General features: G+C 39.0%; 1 protein-coding gene across 1 annotated transcript in view; it reads left to right on the forward strand.

Moving 5' to 3' along the window:
* DGKH (diacylglycerol kinase eta) overlaps positions 1 to 15,888 on the forward strand; it is a 169,944-nt gene that overhangs the window by 87,265 nt on the left and 66,791 nt on the right. Inside the window, exons 3-4 of the mRNA XM_074153646.1 lie at positions 6,994 to 7,104; positions 8,851 to 8,931. Of these exons, the coding sequence (XP_074009747.1) occupies positions 6,994 to 7,104; positions 8,851 to 8,931 (192 nt within the window). The remainder of the gene's footprint in view (positions 1 to 6,993; positions 7,105 to 8,850; positions 8,932 to 15,888) is intronic.

Here is a 15,888-nt window from a genome sequence, read left to right on the forward strand (position 1 = left end):
TTGTTTTGTTTTTTTCTTTAATGGGACAGGGCCACTTTTTGTGATTTCTCTGTCACTAATGTAACCTGGAGGATGCGTTAGCAGCAGCAGTCTGGGGCATCTCAGCTGGAGCAAGCGTGGTGCTTTAGGTACCCCACGATATAGCTCCCCATGTTCCGCTGAGTGATCAGTTCTTGATGGTACTTATTTTTATTAAGATCTTCTTGAAATAAAAGCTATGTTATATAGTCAACATGATCATATTGATGTTCAATTTTATTTTGTCCATTTTTAGTTGTATAAATTCATAGGTATAACATTGGCTATATCAAAACCAAACCAGTTCTTGGTTTGGTTTTAATTTTCAGATGCCAGACTTGCGTCACTATGATCAGGAATCTTCAATAAAAATGTAACCTTGCACTGAGCAGCTGATGAAGTTTTTATTCTTGGTAGATAGAAATCTATTTTTATTTTGACATAACTAATGAAAAATCTGTCAGCATAAGTGACAGTAATGGAAGCTGCTGTACAGAGATTGTCAAGAAAATCACAAGCTTGGAATTCCCAGGTCATAATTTGAATCAAAATCAAGAGTTTGATTGTCACTTTTTTTTAATAATGAAAGTAATTTTCGACCCGCTGAACACACAGGATATTTTAAATGGCTCTGAGTTAATATGAGCTGTGAGACTGTACCTTGTAGCTTAATGAAGACTGTCTGCCTAAAGCCAGACCCGTGCAGATGGTGAAAATGTAACAAACTCTCCACAATACTGAAAAGAAGGGGGTTGGTTTTATTTCAGTACTCAACTTTGCAAATTCCTATGAACAGGAAGTGTCACAGGAGGGGGTTAAACAATATAAAATACTATCCTATCTTTTTTCTTTTTTTTTTTTTTCTTTAGTGGCCTGGTCTGTCAACAATCCAAATATTAATTATTTTCGTAAATGAGGGCCTAGGTCTGCTTACAAACACAAACATCAGACTTTAAAGCAAAAGAGATACTCTCAACATAGCAGAAAAAATCCAACCTGTGAAATTTTTTGCTGAGTCAGACAATAATTCGTCTTCAACAGCAGAACAGGCTGTTGAGGAGCAGCATGTGAGTTTGCCTGCAGTCCGTTCCCATGGTGGATTAAAAGGGACCACATACAAAGGTGGTATTCTTGAATTTGTCTAATCCTTTTTTTGTACATGCAGCCTCTACAATCTCTTGTGACAGCAACCTTCATAAAATCAATGGCTGTTACGTAAAGATGTGCTGCTTTTTATCTTTGTTAAGCTGATTCAACATAGTTTCATCACATTCCTCCTTGTTATAATATTGTGGGATTTGGTGAGCAATGGTTCTTCATTCACCATACTCTGCTTTAATGCTTTTATAAGCTTTGATCATATTACCCCCTCAGTCTTCTGCTCTTCAAAATGAAGAGTTCCAGCTTTTGTAGTCTCCCTTTGTAAGGCAACTGCTCCATCCTCTGAATCATTTGAGTTGTTCTTCTCTGTACCTTTTCTTAACCCTGTTTCTTGAGTTGGAGAGAGCAGAACTGTCTGGTATACCAATGTTTTATATAGCAGCAAAATGACATCTTCTGTCTTGGTTTTGTTACTTTTTTTGGTGACAGCCAAAGTTTTTTGGCTTTTCTGGCTGCAGTTGAGCACAGAGGGCTGTGAACTGTGACTCCCAGATCTCTTTTCCACTCAAAGTTGGTGTGAGAATGTTAGTGAGGTTTAGATTTTTTTTCCCAAAGCAAAGCATTTTACATTGACCTGGGCTGAAGCTTGTCGTCTGCCTCTTTGCCCTCTTGCTCAGTTTTATAACATCCTTTGAGTTCCTCACCATTGGCATTGAATTTGACTGCTATTGAAAAGAGCTTAGTATCTTCTGCAAATCTGAAGATTTCATTGTGTGATCCTTCTTTGGGTCACTGAATTTGAATAAACCTGGTTCCTAGGTAATCCATAAGAGAGAGTGACTGTTAAACCCTACTTGTGCTTCCTGTCCCTCAAGCAAACTTCAGTCCACAGAAACCCCTTTTTTCCAATTTCATTCTTACTTAATTTCTCCAATAGCCTTTGATGGGAAGCCTTGGCAAAGGCTTTCTGAAAATCCGAGTCCGCTGGATCTTCGTTGATCCACATGCTTTTCTCTCCGCCCCCCTGAAGTCCCTGCAGGTAGCAAGGCAGTATTTTCCTTTACAAAAGCTGTGTTGACTTTTTCCCATCGGATGTGTACGGGCTCAGCAATATTATTGTTTTGTATGGACACTGCTGTCTCACCAGGTGTTATGGTTGAGAGAACCCATAACAATCTGTTGTCGTTAGACAATTATTCTATCACCCGATGACCCCTCCCCACCCGGAAAGGGGAATAGGGAAACACAAAGAAACACAAGGGTTGAAATATAAATAGATTTAATCAACAAAAACTAAATAATTAACAATAATTAACAATAATACTAAAGAACCAGTATTAATCCCGATACTGATATAAGATATACAGCCAATACTGATATACTGATATAAGATATACAGCCAATAAGATACTCAGCCAATTCTATCAGTAGGAAGCTGTGCACTCCCAGCAGGGGACAGCAAATGTCGGACATAGCAAGCGCAATGGCTTCAGGAGGAAGGGAAGGCCTCAGGGCTCCGGCACCGGGGCAAGGAGTTGTCTGGACCCTCCGCCATCAGGGAGAGAGCGAGCTACGCAGCGAACTTTTCTAATTTATATTGAATGTGATGTTCGTGGTATGAAATAATCCTGTTGGCCAGCCTGGGTCAAATGCCCAGGCCTTGCTCCTCCTCATCCCTGCACCTGGCAAGGCTTGAAAATACTAACCTTGAATCCCACAGAGCCTGGCTGACTATAAAGTAAATATTTTCAGAAGTTCAGACACTAGAGTCTTCCAAAAGTGCAATTTTCCCCAGCATTAGAAGAAAAGTTAGTCCTGTGTCTCTCAACCCAGGACACCAGGATTGGAAGTTAGTATCAGTGGTCCTTTCAAGACCTTCAAGGCTCTCAGGTCAGTGCCATCTGGTCCACATGACTTGGTGATTTGACTGGTCTAGTACTTCCTGTATATGAGCTTCGTGTTGATGTTCTAATGTTACAAAGAACATGTTGTGGGAGATACTGTCCCATCATCTTCATTGGTAAAGACAGATTCCAAGAATCTGATGAGCTTCTTTGCTTTGATCTTCTCATCCTTGAGTACTCTTTTCATACCTCTGTTGAAAAATGATCCTGCCAACCCCCTAGCTATCTTTCATCTTTCAAAGTATTTAAGAAACATTTTGGTCTCAGCATGAGCATCTGTTGCAACATGATCTTAAAATTCTTCTTCACCTTCTTAATTTCCTGTTTACATTTGACCCACCCTGTTTTATGGCCTTTCATGTTCTCATTTTCATTCTCCTCACTTTCAGAAATTTCCTGATGTTCTTTTCTTCACTCTCCGACACATTTTTGAGCAGGACATCCACTTACATACCTGAAAAGGAGTAGGGGAGAGAGCTTTATCTTTAATCATTCAGTGTTTTAGTTTTCAGTTGCCAATAATGCATCCATAGTCAGTTTACTGTTTTCTTTTCTAAATGCAGAATATGTTCTCCTTTCTTTGGGTCTTTCTAGCAGCAGCAGCAGAAGCAAAAAAAAATAAAATAGACTTTTATGCAAATGTGGGACTTCACACACGGTGAATTAGAAGTAAGGTGGTGTGGTTTGTTGTCTTTGAAATGAAAACTGTTAGTTTTGAATTTTCAAGTGTTATATGCTGAGTATTTAAAAATTTGCTGATATAAAAGAAGATGCGTCTCATTTTTTAGTGATCAGAATACCCACAAATCCTATTTATTTTTGTCATTTAAATTATGGCAATGTAAGAGTTGCATTCAACAATCTTAGATAATTAAACACATACGTACACCCTTTTAGTTTTATGGAATGTGGCTATGATTTTTATAATTAGATTTCTTCAGGAAAATATACCACTGTGGAGGACTGTGATGTTGCGATTGTAATATTGAGAATCATTTTCCTAGTTGTTAATGGCTAAAGTAGTTAAGATTGTTAGTGATTCTATAACAGTGGTTTGGTTCTGTTCTGTTCTATTCTATTCCATTCCATTCAAATTATAGTCCAACACTTCTGTAGGGATGTTGTATTACTAGATGATACAAGATGCTGTATGGGGAAGTCAGGGGTTTTGGCAAGCAGGTGATGCTGTAAATGAGGGATTGTGGGATGTGCATTTCTTTTTTTTCCTAAATTACAGTAGGAAAGTAGTTAATGTAACTGGCAGTGATTATTGCTTATGCTTCAGATTTAATGTCCAGCTGAGATTAATTAGAAGAAGGTTTCGCAGAACAGCGAGATCTTGGAGCACTGTCTTAATTGCCGTTGGGAGAGGAAAAGGTACCGATCTCTTTCTTAAGGTGTAGCTATAGCCTGATCATTGCTTTTGAAAAAACTTGACATAACCTGGTTGTAGGCAACAATATGGACCTTAATTCAACAACCTGAGAGGTCCCTTCTGATCTCAAATTACTGTAAGTGCTGTGACTTGTGTGTAGATTCAGGAAAGCATTATTCGCAGATTACCTAATGACTCAGTTGGCAGCTAGAAGTTTTTTGCACATTTTAAAGGCTGTACGAAGTTAATTAAGGATATTGGGCCAATGCTTTATGCTCAACTTTCATGCCTGCAGCCATGGAATTTTCTATTTAAGATCCTCAAACCTCAGCCCAGTATATCTATTGGTGTTAAAATGTAACCTTCAGATGTATACTTCATTTGAGCAACCTGCTCTAGTGGGAGGTGTCCCTGCCCATGGCAGGCGGGTTGGAACTAGATGACCTTTAAGGTCTCTTCCAACCCAAACCATTCTATGGCTTTCTATGGAGTGCTTACATTTCTTGGGTAAATGTTTACCAGTTTAGTATTTTTTTAACATTTTGATACAAAAAATACATTCTGTAGAGCCTGCATGGTTATTTACTGTCAACTTTAGGGAGTTAATGTTAAATGGATGATTTACAAAATAGATTTAATTTTGAAGTTGATTTAGGGATACTGGTCTTTTTAAGGGGTTAGTAGAAATAGGGGGAAATGGCTTATATAGTCACAAGAATTACATGGAAGAGTTAATTCTTTAGTGAGTAATAGCTCAAGGTTTATGGAGATTTATGTTCCATGTTTAAAAATTCCTGAAAATACTCAGTATAATGTATGTTCTGTGTCTCCTAGTACACATAGTGCATTTTAGGCAATGTGGATTTCCTTCCATTTTGGAAATTTTTCCAGTAAGTCAGTGCTTGCCGTGTATGTGAAATACTGTTCCCTTGGAACTGAATTTCTCTGCTCTTACATCTTCTGACCCTTGATAAATGCACAAGTCATCTATTCCCATCCCGTGTGATGAGCTTCCAAAATCTCAGAGAGTCGTATAAAAGTGCTGCGTGGCTACAACAAACAGCTTTGAATAAGTGCTTTTATTCGCTAACTGATTAAATCTATTTATATTGTATATAACTAGCTTATCTTAGAGTCTGGTCAGATAATTGCAAGCAATCTTAAAATGGTGTGTGGTGAGCAGACCCTTTCAGCTGGGAGTTGCTACCCCTTGGCAAAGAGCAGGAGGGCTGACCAAATGTGTTGGTCCAGGTTGTTGGCATGTGAAGTAGAGGCAGATAAATCCAAATTTTCAGCTGTGATGTTTCATCTCAGAGGGTTGCTTTTTTGAGAGCACTCATTCAATTTCTTTGTGATCGTTGGACCATATTCTTAGTTTGTGACATTACAAGTATCTAAATGAAGGGTGAACATAACAGCGATGTTTCTCATTTCATTTTCAATCTCATTTCTGCTTTTTCTGGTTTTTTATTACTTGCATTAAAGTTAAGGAGAATTTGACAGCTGATAACGGAAGAAGATGTTTATGAATTTTAGGTCTGGTCTTGGTTAAGTCTCTAAGAGGTCTAGAATAACTTTAAATTATGTTTATATCACATTGTCTAGAAATCATATTATAAGATTCACATCACTTTATTGCACTACAAATTGGAAATATTCTGGAAACATTTTAGAATATAATATCCAAACGTACTTGCTCATACCCTATGTGTGCTTCAAAGCTGAAGAAAATTAATTTCGAGACTTGTGCAATTAGTATGCTATGTCATTTCATCTGATTAAGGGAAGAATTTCTGTAATCGGCTGGATGAATCCCACACATGGTGGTGAAAGCAGCATACACGTTTAAAATATGCTAATTTGTGTCTTACTCATTTGAAAAGAAGGGCTTTATGTAGGCAGGGTTCAGTTTGCAGTGGAAAGGTTTGGTTCGGCGAATCGTTTTTTGACTAAAAATATTTGCTTGATAAAAATATCCCTAGCTGTTACTGTTCTCATATTTTCTGTATAATAATTATTCCTAATGGTAAGCTGATTTCACGTTGAAGGCTTCAGTTCAGCAATGCGCTTGAAGTCATGCATGACTTGCATCATACTGGGTCATTCCCTCTATTTTAAAGGCATAATTCATGTGCTTGAGTCAGACACACGTTGAAGTACCTTGTTGAATTAGTGCCTGTGTGGAAATTGTTTTTCTCTTCAACATAATCAAATTTGGAACTGGAAATTACCTTGTATAGATGGTTTTTTTCTGAATTGTGCCACCATCAGTTGTTGCTCACTTTAATATTTGTGGGTTTGCAGCTATCCAGACAATTGACTTATTTTGTGTTCTTCACAATAATTATATGCCTCTAGACTGCCTTTTGAGTTTACATATAAAATTATCATTTTGCCAACATTGCCATTGTTTAAAAAATAGCAATGCAAAGTCTGGTTGTCCAGAGAATTAATCTCAATTTAGTGTGAATAGATACACATTTAAATTCACATTTATATGAGATGTAACAAATTTTAAAAAGTGTAACATTCATCTATATGCATAGCTATTGAGATATGTATTCACTTTGTCTTCTGTATTTTAATGTTTTTCAGACAAGTATAAAAGAAGGATTACTACTGAAGCAAACCAGTTCTTTTCAGAGGTGGAAAAAGCGTTATTTCAAACTTCGAGGGCGTACCCTTTACTATGCTAAGGATTCAAAGGTAATTCTATGCTGTTAGTGTCTAATGCCATACACTTATAACTTCAATTTTGTTTAAATTTCTAAGTGTAAGAGTAATAATAATAACAACGTAGTAATGATTTTTAGTGATTGTTTTATTTAAAAATTCCTGTATATAAGATACAGTGTGTTAAATCAGCTTTAACTAAGGAAGACTGCTGATCTCTCTCATTTTTTAGTTTGTTTTTTTTTTTTTTTAATGAAGTTTATCACAGTTATTTTTAACCTTTTTGACTATTCAGATAAATAATAAATTCATCTTAAGGAGTTGTGGGATTTTTTGGGGGATGGCTCTCAGGCAGTCAAATCTAACATTTAAAAAAAAAAAGTAAAAATAGTGTTATGCTCAGAAGTTATCCTTCAAACTTCATTCCATTAAAACTCTTCTAGTCTAACGCCTATATTGCTATTAAAGAGGTGGAAATGGTTACATGAAATAAAGATCGGAAGATTTTCTGCCAAATCTGATATATAAAGGGAAAAGCTGTTTCCCATCAATTGATATTTTTGGTGGGAAAATTGGGGGTGGGCAGAGGGGAATACTTGTCTTCTTTCTGAAAGGCATTTCCTCCCTCCTCCTCAGTGCTGGGACTGAGAAGTTTTTGGCTTTTGGGGGACAGCAGATTGTGCTGTTCCATAGCGGTTGGCATTACTTTTCTTTACCCTGCAGGGTTGCAGCGACTTGTGGGAGCTGTTGGTGAGGTGCTTCAGGTCTCCTTCATCTTCTGTAGCCTGGTCTTCTCATTTAAACTATTACTAGGGCATGGAGACCTCTCTTTCTAGGACTGTGTAATAGCTTGGCACGCAGTTGTGTGGCTGTGATGAATCAAGGAAAACATCATCTCTCCAGGGAGCCCAGCACTGAACTATCTGTTGTCACACTTCTCTGCACATGGTGCTACCACTAGCAGTTTATATAAAGACTTAATAAACATGGCAAATAAGAGCGCTGAGAATGGCAACATCATCTGTGCCATAAGGATGAGAAAATGAGGTGTAATGAATAGGCAATTGTACAAATACTTTGTAACGTTGAATCCAGACATGCTGAAACTCCCCCAGCATCGATTCTCCTTCCCATGGCATGGAAGAGGAAGAGCAAGATACGGCTTAAAAAACGAGGAGGCATTTTTGTTGGACTTCCCTTCTGTGCTTCAAAACCCATCATGAGTTTAACAGAACCTAATTAATCCTTTGCCAGAGGTTAAGGTTTTTAGAGGCATATATTTGTCTTGCTGAAATATCAAACAAAGGAGTGGAAGGGATCTCTTCAGACCCTTGAGCTCCATTTTCTCATATGGATACTATATCATAGATTCCCCTTCGTGAATTCAGAGTTCCATCCTAAAACTGATTAATTAATTTATATTTTACTAAGTGTGAATCTCTTTGCTCTCACATCACATTCATGCTACACAGTAGACGTGCCAAAGCTGCACCTATTTAAAAAAAAAAAAATTTAAAAATATTTTAAAGCAATATATATATGTTGGAGCCACTATTTTATGCTCTTATGTACCACTTAGATAGCAAATAGACTGTTTAGGGCTCAAATAGAAAGTTTTATCACATCATCAGTGTTTTCTATTTTTTACAACTTTTTTTTTTTTTCTATTTTTATTTTCTAATTGGAATGGACACAAGGAAATGAAAGCACAGACTGTAAGCATACCTGAAAGTGGACTCAGATGATATTTAATGTTTTTATGTTCTTTTCCATTCACAGTCTCTAATATTTGATGAAGTTGACCTGTCAGATGCCAGCGTAGCTGAATCGAGCACAAAAAATGTCAACAACAGCTTCACGGTATGGAACCAATATAATACTGGTCTTGAAAGCTGTGGATAGACTGTTACTAAGAAAATCAAGAATCCTTTGAGTTGCTTCTTATTTTCCTCTATTTGGAAATAAAATGTCCTTTATTTGGAAATGGCATAATGTATCAGAAAAATATCACATCAGCTATTGATAATTTTGTTTCTGTGATTTCTTTTAAGTGGAAATTAGAATGTTAGGTAACAGTTGCTTCAAAAGATGATGATACAAGGTATTAAAAATTCAGAAAGATTCAGTATTAGTACTTTGTTAGTACTTACTTAGTACAGCTTGTTCTTATGCTGTAGTTCGAGGTGACATGCTGAATTCATTCAAATGTAATTGTGTTATTGTTTTAATTTCTTAAAGTAACTTTTTTGGTTTTTTTTGTCGTATTGAATGTATTTTATTTTTTTCATTCCCGATCATATCCCTATATGTTTCCAAGTCACGTGGAAAAGCTGCATTCACAGTCATGCCTTGATTCTGATACTGGTATAAGAAACAAAGAGTGTTCATAAATCCCCATTTCTGTAAGTTCAGAAGTATGTTTTACACACAGGTCTTGCCATTTATTGCTCAGCTGCTTTGTTGGAACTAAGTGGTAACATCTGATACAGTTCCTCTGCTGCTGATTCTTAACCTCTGGAAAAGTAAATTTTTTGAACAAGAAGCATCATTTTTCTTAACCTGCAAATCCCGTTATTCTTTATTAAAATCTAGATTTCCTACTTCCCTGAGGATTTTAATTCCACAGGTGATCCGTGTTCCCAGTGCTGGTTGTTCTTCTCCAAGGCAGTGCAATGCATACCTCCTGAAAGCTTCATCAGGTCTTCCTTGCTGTGGTACCTCCCAAACTGCTACTGAAGTAGTCAGAGCACTTCAAAGACGTTTTCATATTGGCCTGGACAGTCCAGTATGTTATGTCAATCTAAGTTTCTTTACGGACTATGAATGCAATTAAAAAGACTACTTTGACAGAAGGTCTTAGGTGAGGGGGGTGGTTGTGTGAGGTAGCCGCTTGCCTTTTGAAAAGGTTCTTTCTGTTGCTTAGAAGCTCTGCTTCTGCCTTGCTCCTGGCCAGAAGTAAAGCTGTCATGCAGGCGTCAGGATAGCTGGGGAATAATGAGTCATACAAAGATGATGAGTTGAGGATCCCAGCAGTCATTACTGTTGCTTATAGTTCAAGATGGGATATAAGGCTCAGCATCCCCTAAAGATCCAAACTTCCTTCACTGTAGCCTCCCTTATAGGAAAAAGAAAGTTAAGAAAACTGCCAAGACCACCACTAAACCATGTACCTAAACACTAAACCTACATGTCTTTTCAATACCTCCAGGGATGGTGACTCAACCACTTCCCTGGGCAGCCTGTTCCAATGCTTGATAACCCCTTCAGGGAAGAAATTTTTCCTAATATCCTGGTGCAGCATGAAGCCATTTCCTCTTGTCCTGTCACCTGTTACTTGGGAGAAGAGACCGATCCCCACCTCGCTACCATCTCCTTTCAGGGAATTGTAGAGAGCAATAAGGTCTCCCCTCAGCCTCCTTTTCTCCAGACTAAACAACCTCAGCTGCTTCTTGCAGTATTTATGCTCTAGACCCTTCACCAGCTTCGTTGCTCTTCTCTGAACATGCTCCAGCACCTCAATGTCTTTCTTGTAGTTAGGCCCCCAAAACTGAACACGATATTTGAGGTGCAGCCTCACAAGTGCCGAGTACAGGGGGATGATCGCTTCCCTAGTCCTGCTGGCCACACTATTTCTGATTCCAGCCAGGTTGCTATTGGCCTTCTTGGCTGCCTGGCCACACTGCTGGCTCATATTCAGATGGCAGTCGAGCAACACCCCAAGGTCTTTTTCTGCCAGGCAGCTCTCGACCCACTCTTCCCCAAACTTGCATGAGATTGTTGTGACCCAAGTGCAGGACCCGGCCTTGTAGAGCTTCACACAGTTGGCATCAGCCCATCAATCCAGCCTATCCAGATCCTTCTGTAGAGCCTTTCTAGTCTCAAGCAGATCAACGCTCCTGCCCAATTTAGTATCATCTGCAAACTTACTGAGGGTGCACTCGATCCCCTGGTCCACATCATTGATAAAGATATTGAACAGAATGTGCCCCAATACTGAGCCCTGGGGAACACCACTTGTGACCAGCAGCCAACTGGATTTAACTCCATTCAACACCACTCTTGGGGCTCAGCCATTCAGCCATTTTTTTTACCCAGTGAAGAGTATGACTGTCCAAGCCATGAGCAGCCATTTTCTCCAGGAGAGTGCTGTGGGAAACAGTGTCAAAGGTGTTACTAAAGTCTAAGTAGACAACACACACAGCCTTTCCCTCATCCACCAAGCGGGTCACTTTGTCATAGAGATCAGGTTTGTCAAGCAGGGCCAGCCTGATCACCTGGTGGTCCTGTATGTGCTGTGTGATGGCACTCAAGATGATCTGCTCCATAACCTACCCCGGCAGCGAGGTCAGACTGGCAGGCCTGTAGTTCCCTGCATTCTCCTTGCATCCCTTCTTGTATATGGGCATTGTGTTTTCTAATTTCCAGTAAAGTGGAACCTCCCTGGTTAGCCAGGACTGCTGATAATGCTGATAACTGCTGTTGATTACTGATTTATGAAATAAGACATTCATCTAGAGATCTGGGTAGACCAGAGAGCTGGGCAGTCGCCAACCGTATGAAATTTAACAAGATCAAGTTACATGTACAAATTAGGGGATGAGAGGCTGGAGGAAAGATATCTGGCCCTGCGGAGAGAGATCTGGGGGTTTGGGTTGGTGGCAAGTTGAATATGAGTCAACAGTGTGCCCTGGCAGTCAAAAGGGCCAACAGTGTTCTGGGGTGCATCAAGCACAGCAAGCATAGCTAGCCAGTCGAAGGAGGTGACTGTCCCACTCTACACTGCACTGGTGTGTAGAGTGCTTCTTCCTGCCTTGAGTACTGTGTGCAGTTTTGGGCATCTCAATATAAGGACATCAAACTATTAGAGTGAGTCCAGAGGAGGGTGACCAAGTTGGTGAAAGATCTTGAGGGCAAGACTTATGATGAGCAGCTGAGATCACTTGGCTTGTTCAGCTTGGAGAACAGAAGGCTGAGGGGTGACCTCAGGGCGGTTGACAACTTCCTTAAGGGGTGTGGTGGAGGGGAAGGTGCTGATCTCTGCTCGCTGGTGATGAGGGAATGGAAAGAAACTGCACCAGGGGAATTCCAGATTGGAAGTTAGGAAAAAGTTCTTCACTGAGAGAGTGGTTGGTCACTGGAACAAGCTCCCCAGTGGTCATGGCACCAAGCCTGTTAGAGTTCAAGGAGCACCTGGACAATGCTCTTAGTTATGTCATTTAGTTACAGGTGGTCTGGCGAGGGGCAGGAAGTTGGACTCAATGATCCTTACGGGCCCCTTCCAACCTGAGATGTTCTGTGATCTTGAGGTAATTTTGTGTGGGGAAGAAAAGTGTTTTGGGTGAGATTTTTTTGTCTTTTTTTTTTTTTTTAATTTTATTACAGTGTTTGGTGTTGTGGTATTCTTTATAACCCTTTAGGCCGCTCAGTATCTCATTCTTCACCAAAGGCATGTTTTGTATCCTGTATCAAGGCTTCTCGGGAACGCGGTAGTGAAAAAAGAAATCTCAGGGGCTACAGCTTTAACGGCTTTGGAGACACTATTTATTTTCATGTCCTGGGTAATTTAGGGCAAACTGTGTTTTCTCTAAGGAGTCTTCAAATTCATTTTGAAAAATTATTTGGATTTATAGCTCTCCTGGATTGAAGTGTCATCTGATTTGACAGTGAAATATGGTAATAGTCGTCATCTCGCTTAATCTTTTGGCTTCTTTCTTTGTGTTTGCCTAACCCAGTCTCCCAGCAACGCAGCTCAGTGAAGTAAGACATCTCTGGCCTTGCCTGCACTGGTTTGAAGTTGGGGGGGTGGGGTGGGTGGTTAGCTTTCCAACAATACTCCTTATAAATAAAAAGAAACATTTCTTTTTGCCTTTTTTTTTTCAATCTTAAAAAAGATAATCCAGCCTTTTTAAAAATTACTTCTTTTTTTTCTTTATGTTCTAAGTGCTCTGTTAGCATTTTCTTTGTTAAAAAAGCAAAAATTACATCTTTAGCTTTCTCTAGTTAATGTACTCCTCTTGTTTCTTTATCCCAATAAAGAATATTTTTAACACAAACTTATGTAGGTGGAATAAACACCAAATGACCATTTTTCCAGGTAAAACACCTTTAAAAATTTAAATTAAAATGGATTAATTTATTTTTTCACAAATCCTTTTGTCATTTCACTTAAATCCTCTCCCTCCCCTCAGTCTCCCACCCCCAGCTTGTAGAAGCTACTGGTACGCCTTCTTTGGCCCTTTCTAGTTTGTCTGTTTGGAGACAGAGGTGTGCGTGTCAAGATTTTCCATGCTCTTTTTTTTGGCTAAAACTCAAGTCCTAAAATTAGTCATAACAGACAGATTTAAGTTTGAGTTTATTTGTAATGCCCATGCTTGCAGAATATTTTATGTAACTAAATACCAGTGTTTATTCACCAGAATTACTTTTCCTTTCGTACTACAAACAAATTGAGGTTAAGGGGAAAGTTGAGATAAATAAATAACTGCTAATTAATATGAGAAGCTGCTAAATTTAAACCAGTTCATCTGTTTCAGTTTTTTCTTTATTGACAATGATGTTACTTTTCAACGAACAACCAACTGATTTCTAACAAATAGTTCCTAGTGCACAAGCTTGCACTTGTAATAGATTATAGTCATGTTGAAGAGGCTATTAAATAGAGGAAAAGGTGTCCCTTGATTTCGGAGTCTTTATATGAGACCCTCGAGGCCAGATTCTTCCTACTTGCTTGTTAGGTACCAGGCTCCTAAGTCTGTGGGAAGAAAGAGAAGAGGTTCATGAAGCCAATTCAGCCCATCAAAGATGTGCATCAGCCACGTCAGGAGGCCACGAGGGCTTTTGCTCACCCCACTTCACTGGCGTGGGTGGGCGCTGAGTCCTTATGGGTACTCTGCAGAACATTTTTTCCTCAGCGCTTTGCTTCTGCTTCAGAGGGTGGTTTATGTTGTCTCAGCACAACCTGAGGAGTGCAGTTGCACAGCATGTTGCCCCTTTGGGAAGACTGTGGGGATAAGTCAGTCTCCCACCCTTACTGCATGCAAGCAGATGGGGCAGTGACCAATTCTGCTGAGAGCTGGAATTCCTTACGCGTTTTGGTTTGCAGGGATGGAAGATAGATGGCTTGTAGATATCTCAAGTGCATTTAGAAAAATCTCTATTGTTCTCAAAACAAGACTTGAGACTGAATGAGGCTGAATAGTGCTCTCCAGCATGCAAGCATGGGCATGTGGACCATTGGTGGCATGCTTTTGTCCTAACACATATAAGGAATGGGATTTTTAACTACTAAAACTATTCTTTAACAGGCATATTCAATTAATGAAGTTCCTCAGGACAACATAGGTGATTATGAATTGTGATTTAAAGGAGATTTTGACAGGTTAGCTTTTGGCTTAGGTTTCTACCTCTGCTGTGCTTTTGATGATGAAGAACTGATGCACAGTGATGAGGAAAAAAATTCTGTAGATGTTAACCATGCTGCCTTTCAGTTGTTGAGCCACATGGATGTATAAAATGCCCTGGGCTGTTATAAATATATCCTAGAGTTTCATGTAATATGCACAGGGCATCATGTGGCAGCATCTATATTTAATCCATCTGAACTGATGTTTGAAACATTTGATTCAGCTATGGGTTTTTTGTGATAAATGTGATGGAAAATAATAATTTTAGGGTAGAAATACTGGCTTTGAGGCGTTACTTCACATAGCTGGCTTAGACATTTGATTTGGGTTAGGCCACAAAAGCCACTCAATTTCTTATTATATGTATATTCAGAAAACTGAAAATCCTGGCTAGATTAATTCTGCTATCTAATTGCGTCTGAGAGCAAGAGAGGAAATAATTTCACTGTCGTTCTGGAAGCTGCATTCCAGGAGTATGAGAATTAACATGCTAGATGATACTCAGATGATACCCATGCTAGATGGGAATTCAGCTTGCCCTAACTTCAGGGTGGGACTCAATGATGAGTTTATAGACCCCCTAAATTTAGGTATTTAGGGTAAGATTAATAGCTGTTCAAAGTAGATTCCTGTAGTTGCTCAATTCAGTATAGACTCCACTGATTAGTAACTAACTCTTCCTTAGCTACAATAGGAGCTTTGTCATCCAGGGCATCTAAAATGCAGACCCCTGGTTTTGACTGTCTGAATCAGGTGCTGTATCAAGTACTTTTCATTGAATATGCATCTTCTGAAAGTGGTCATCTTGCAGGGGGGAGGAAGCTGCATTAGGCAGATCTGCTGTCCTGGAAAGCCTGCTGCAATTCTTAGTAATTAGAAATTGGCTGGAAATGATGCTATAAATTCCAGCCAGTAATGCTGATTACTAGGACTCTGGGTATGCTTGCAAAAATGTCTAATACTGTAATTTTTTGCTGATTTGTTGGTTTTAGTGATGCTATAGACCATATAGACCATAGAGTCTAATTATTTATTCTGTGGTAAAATGCTTCCTTGGAAAACTGTTAATGTACTGGGCGTTAATTAAGTATTCTCATCTAGTGTGTTGAGACAAAGGCTGCAGAATGTATGTTCTTTATTTTATATCTTTTATTGCCTCCTTTTGATTTGACTGTAAATAATAAGGTAAATAATCTTTGTAAACATTTCTTTTTATACTCTTACATATTCTTGCTGTTCTGACTATTATTCTGCAGCATCATCTTGTAAGTGAAGTGACCAGTTTGCCACTCAGGAAACCATGGATATTTGGGACTATTTTCTAAATTAATGATCATTTACATTCTTTATGGATCCCACATTTTGTCTGTTTTCTGCAGCAGCAACACATAATGCATTTTCCCCCCTCTATAAC

The sequence above is a fragment of the Numenius arquata genome, chromosome 1, assembly GCF_964106895.1.
Source record: "Numenius arquata chromosome 1, bNumArq3.hap1.1, whole genome shotgun sequence".
Lineage (NCBI taxonomy): Eukaryota > Metazoa > Chordata > Aves > Charadriiformes > Scolopacidae > Numenius > Numenius arquata.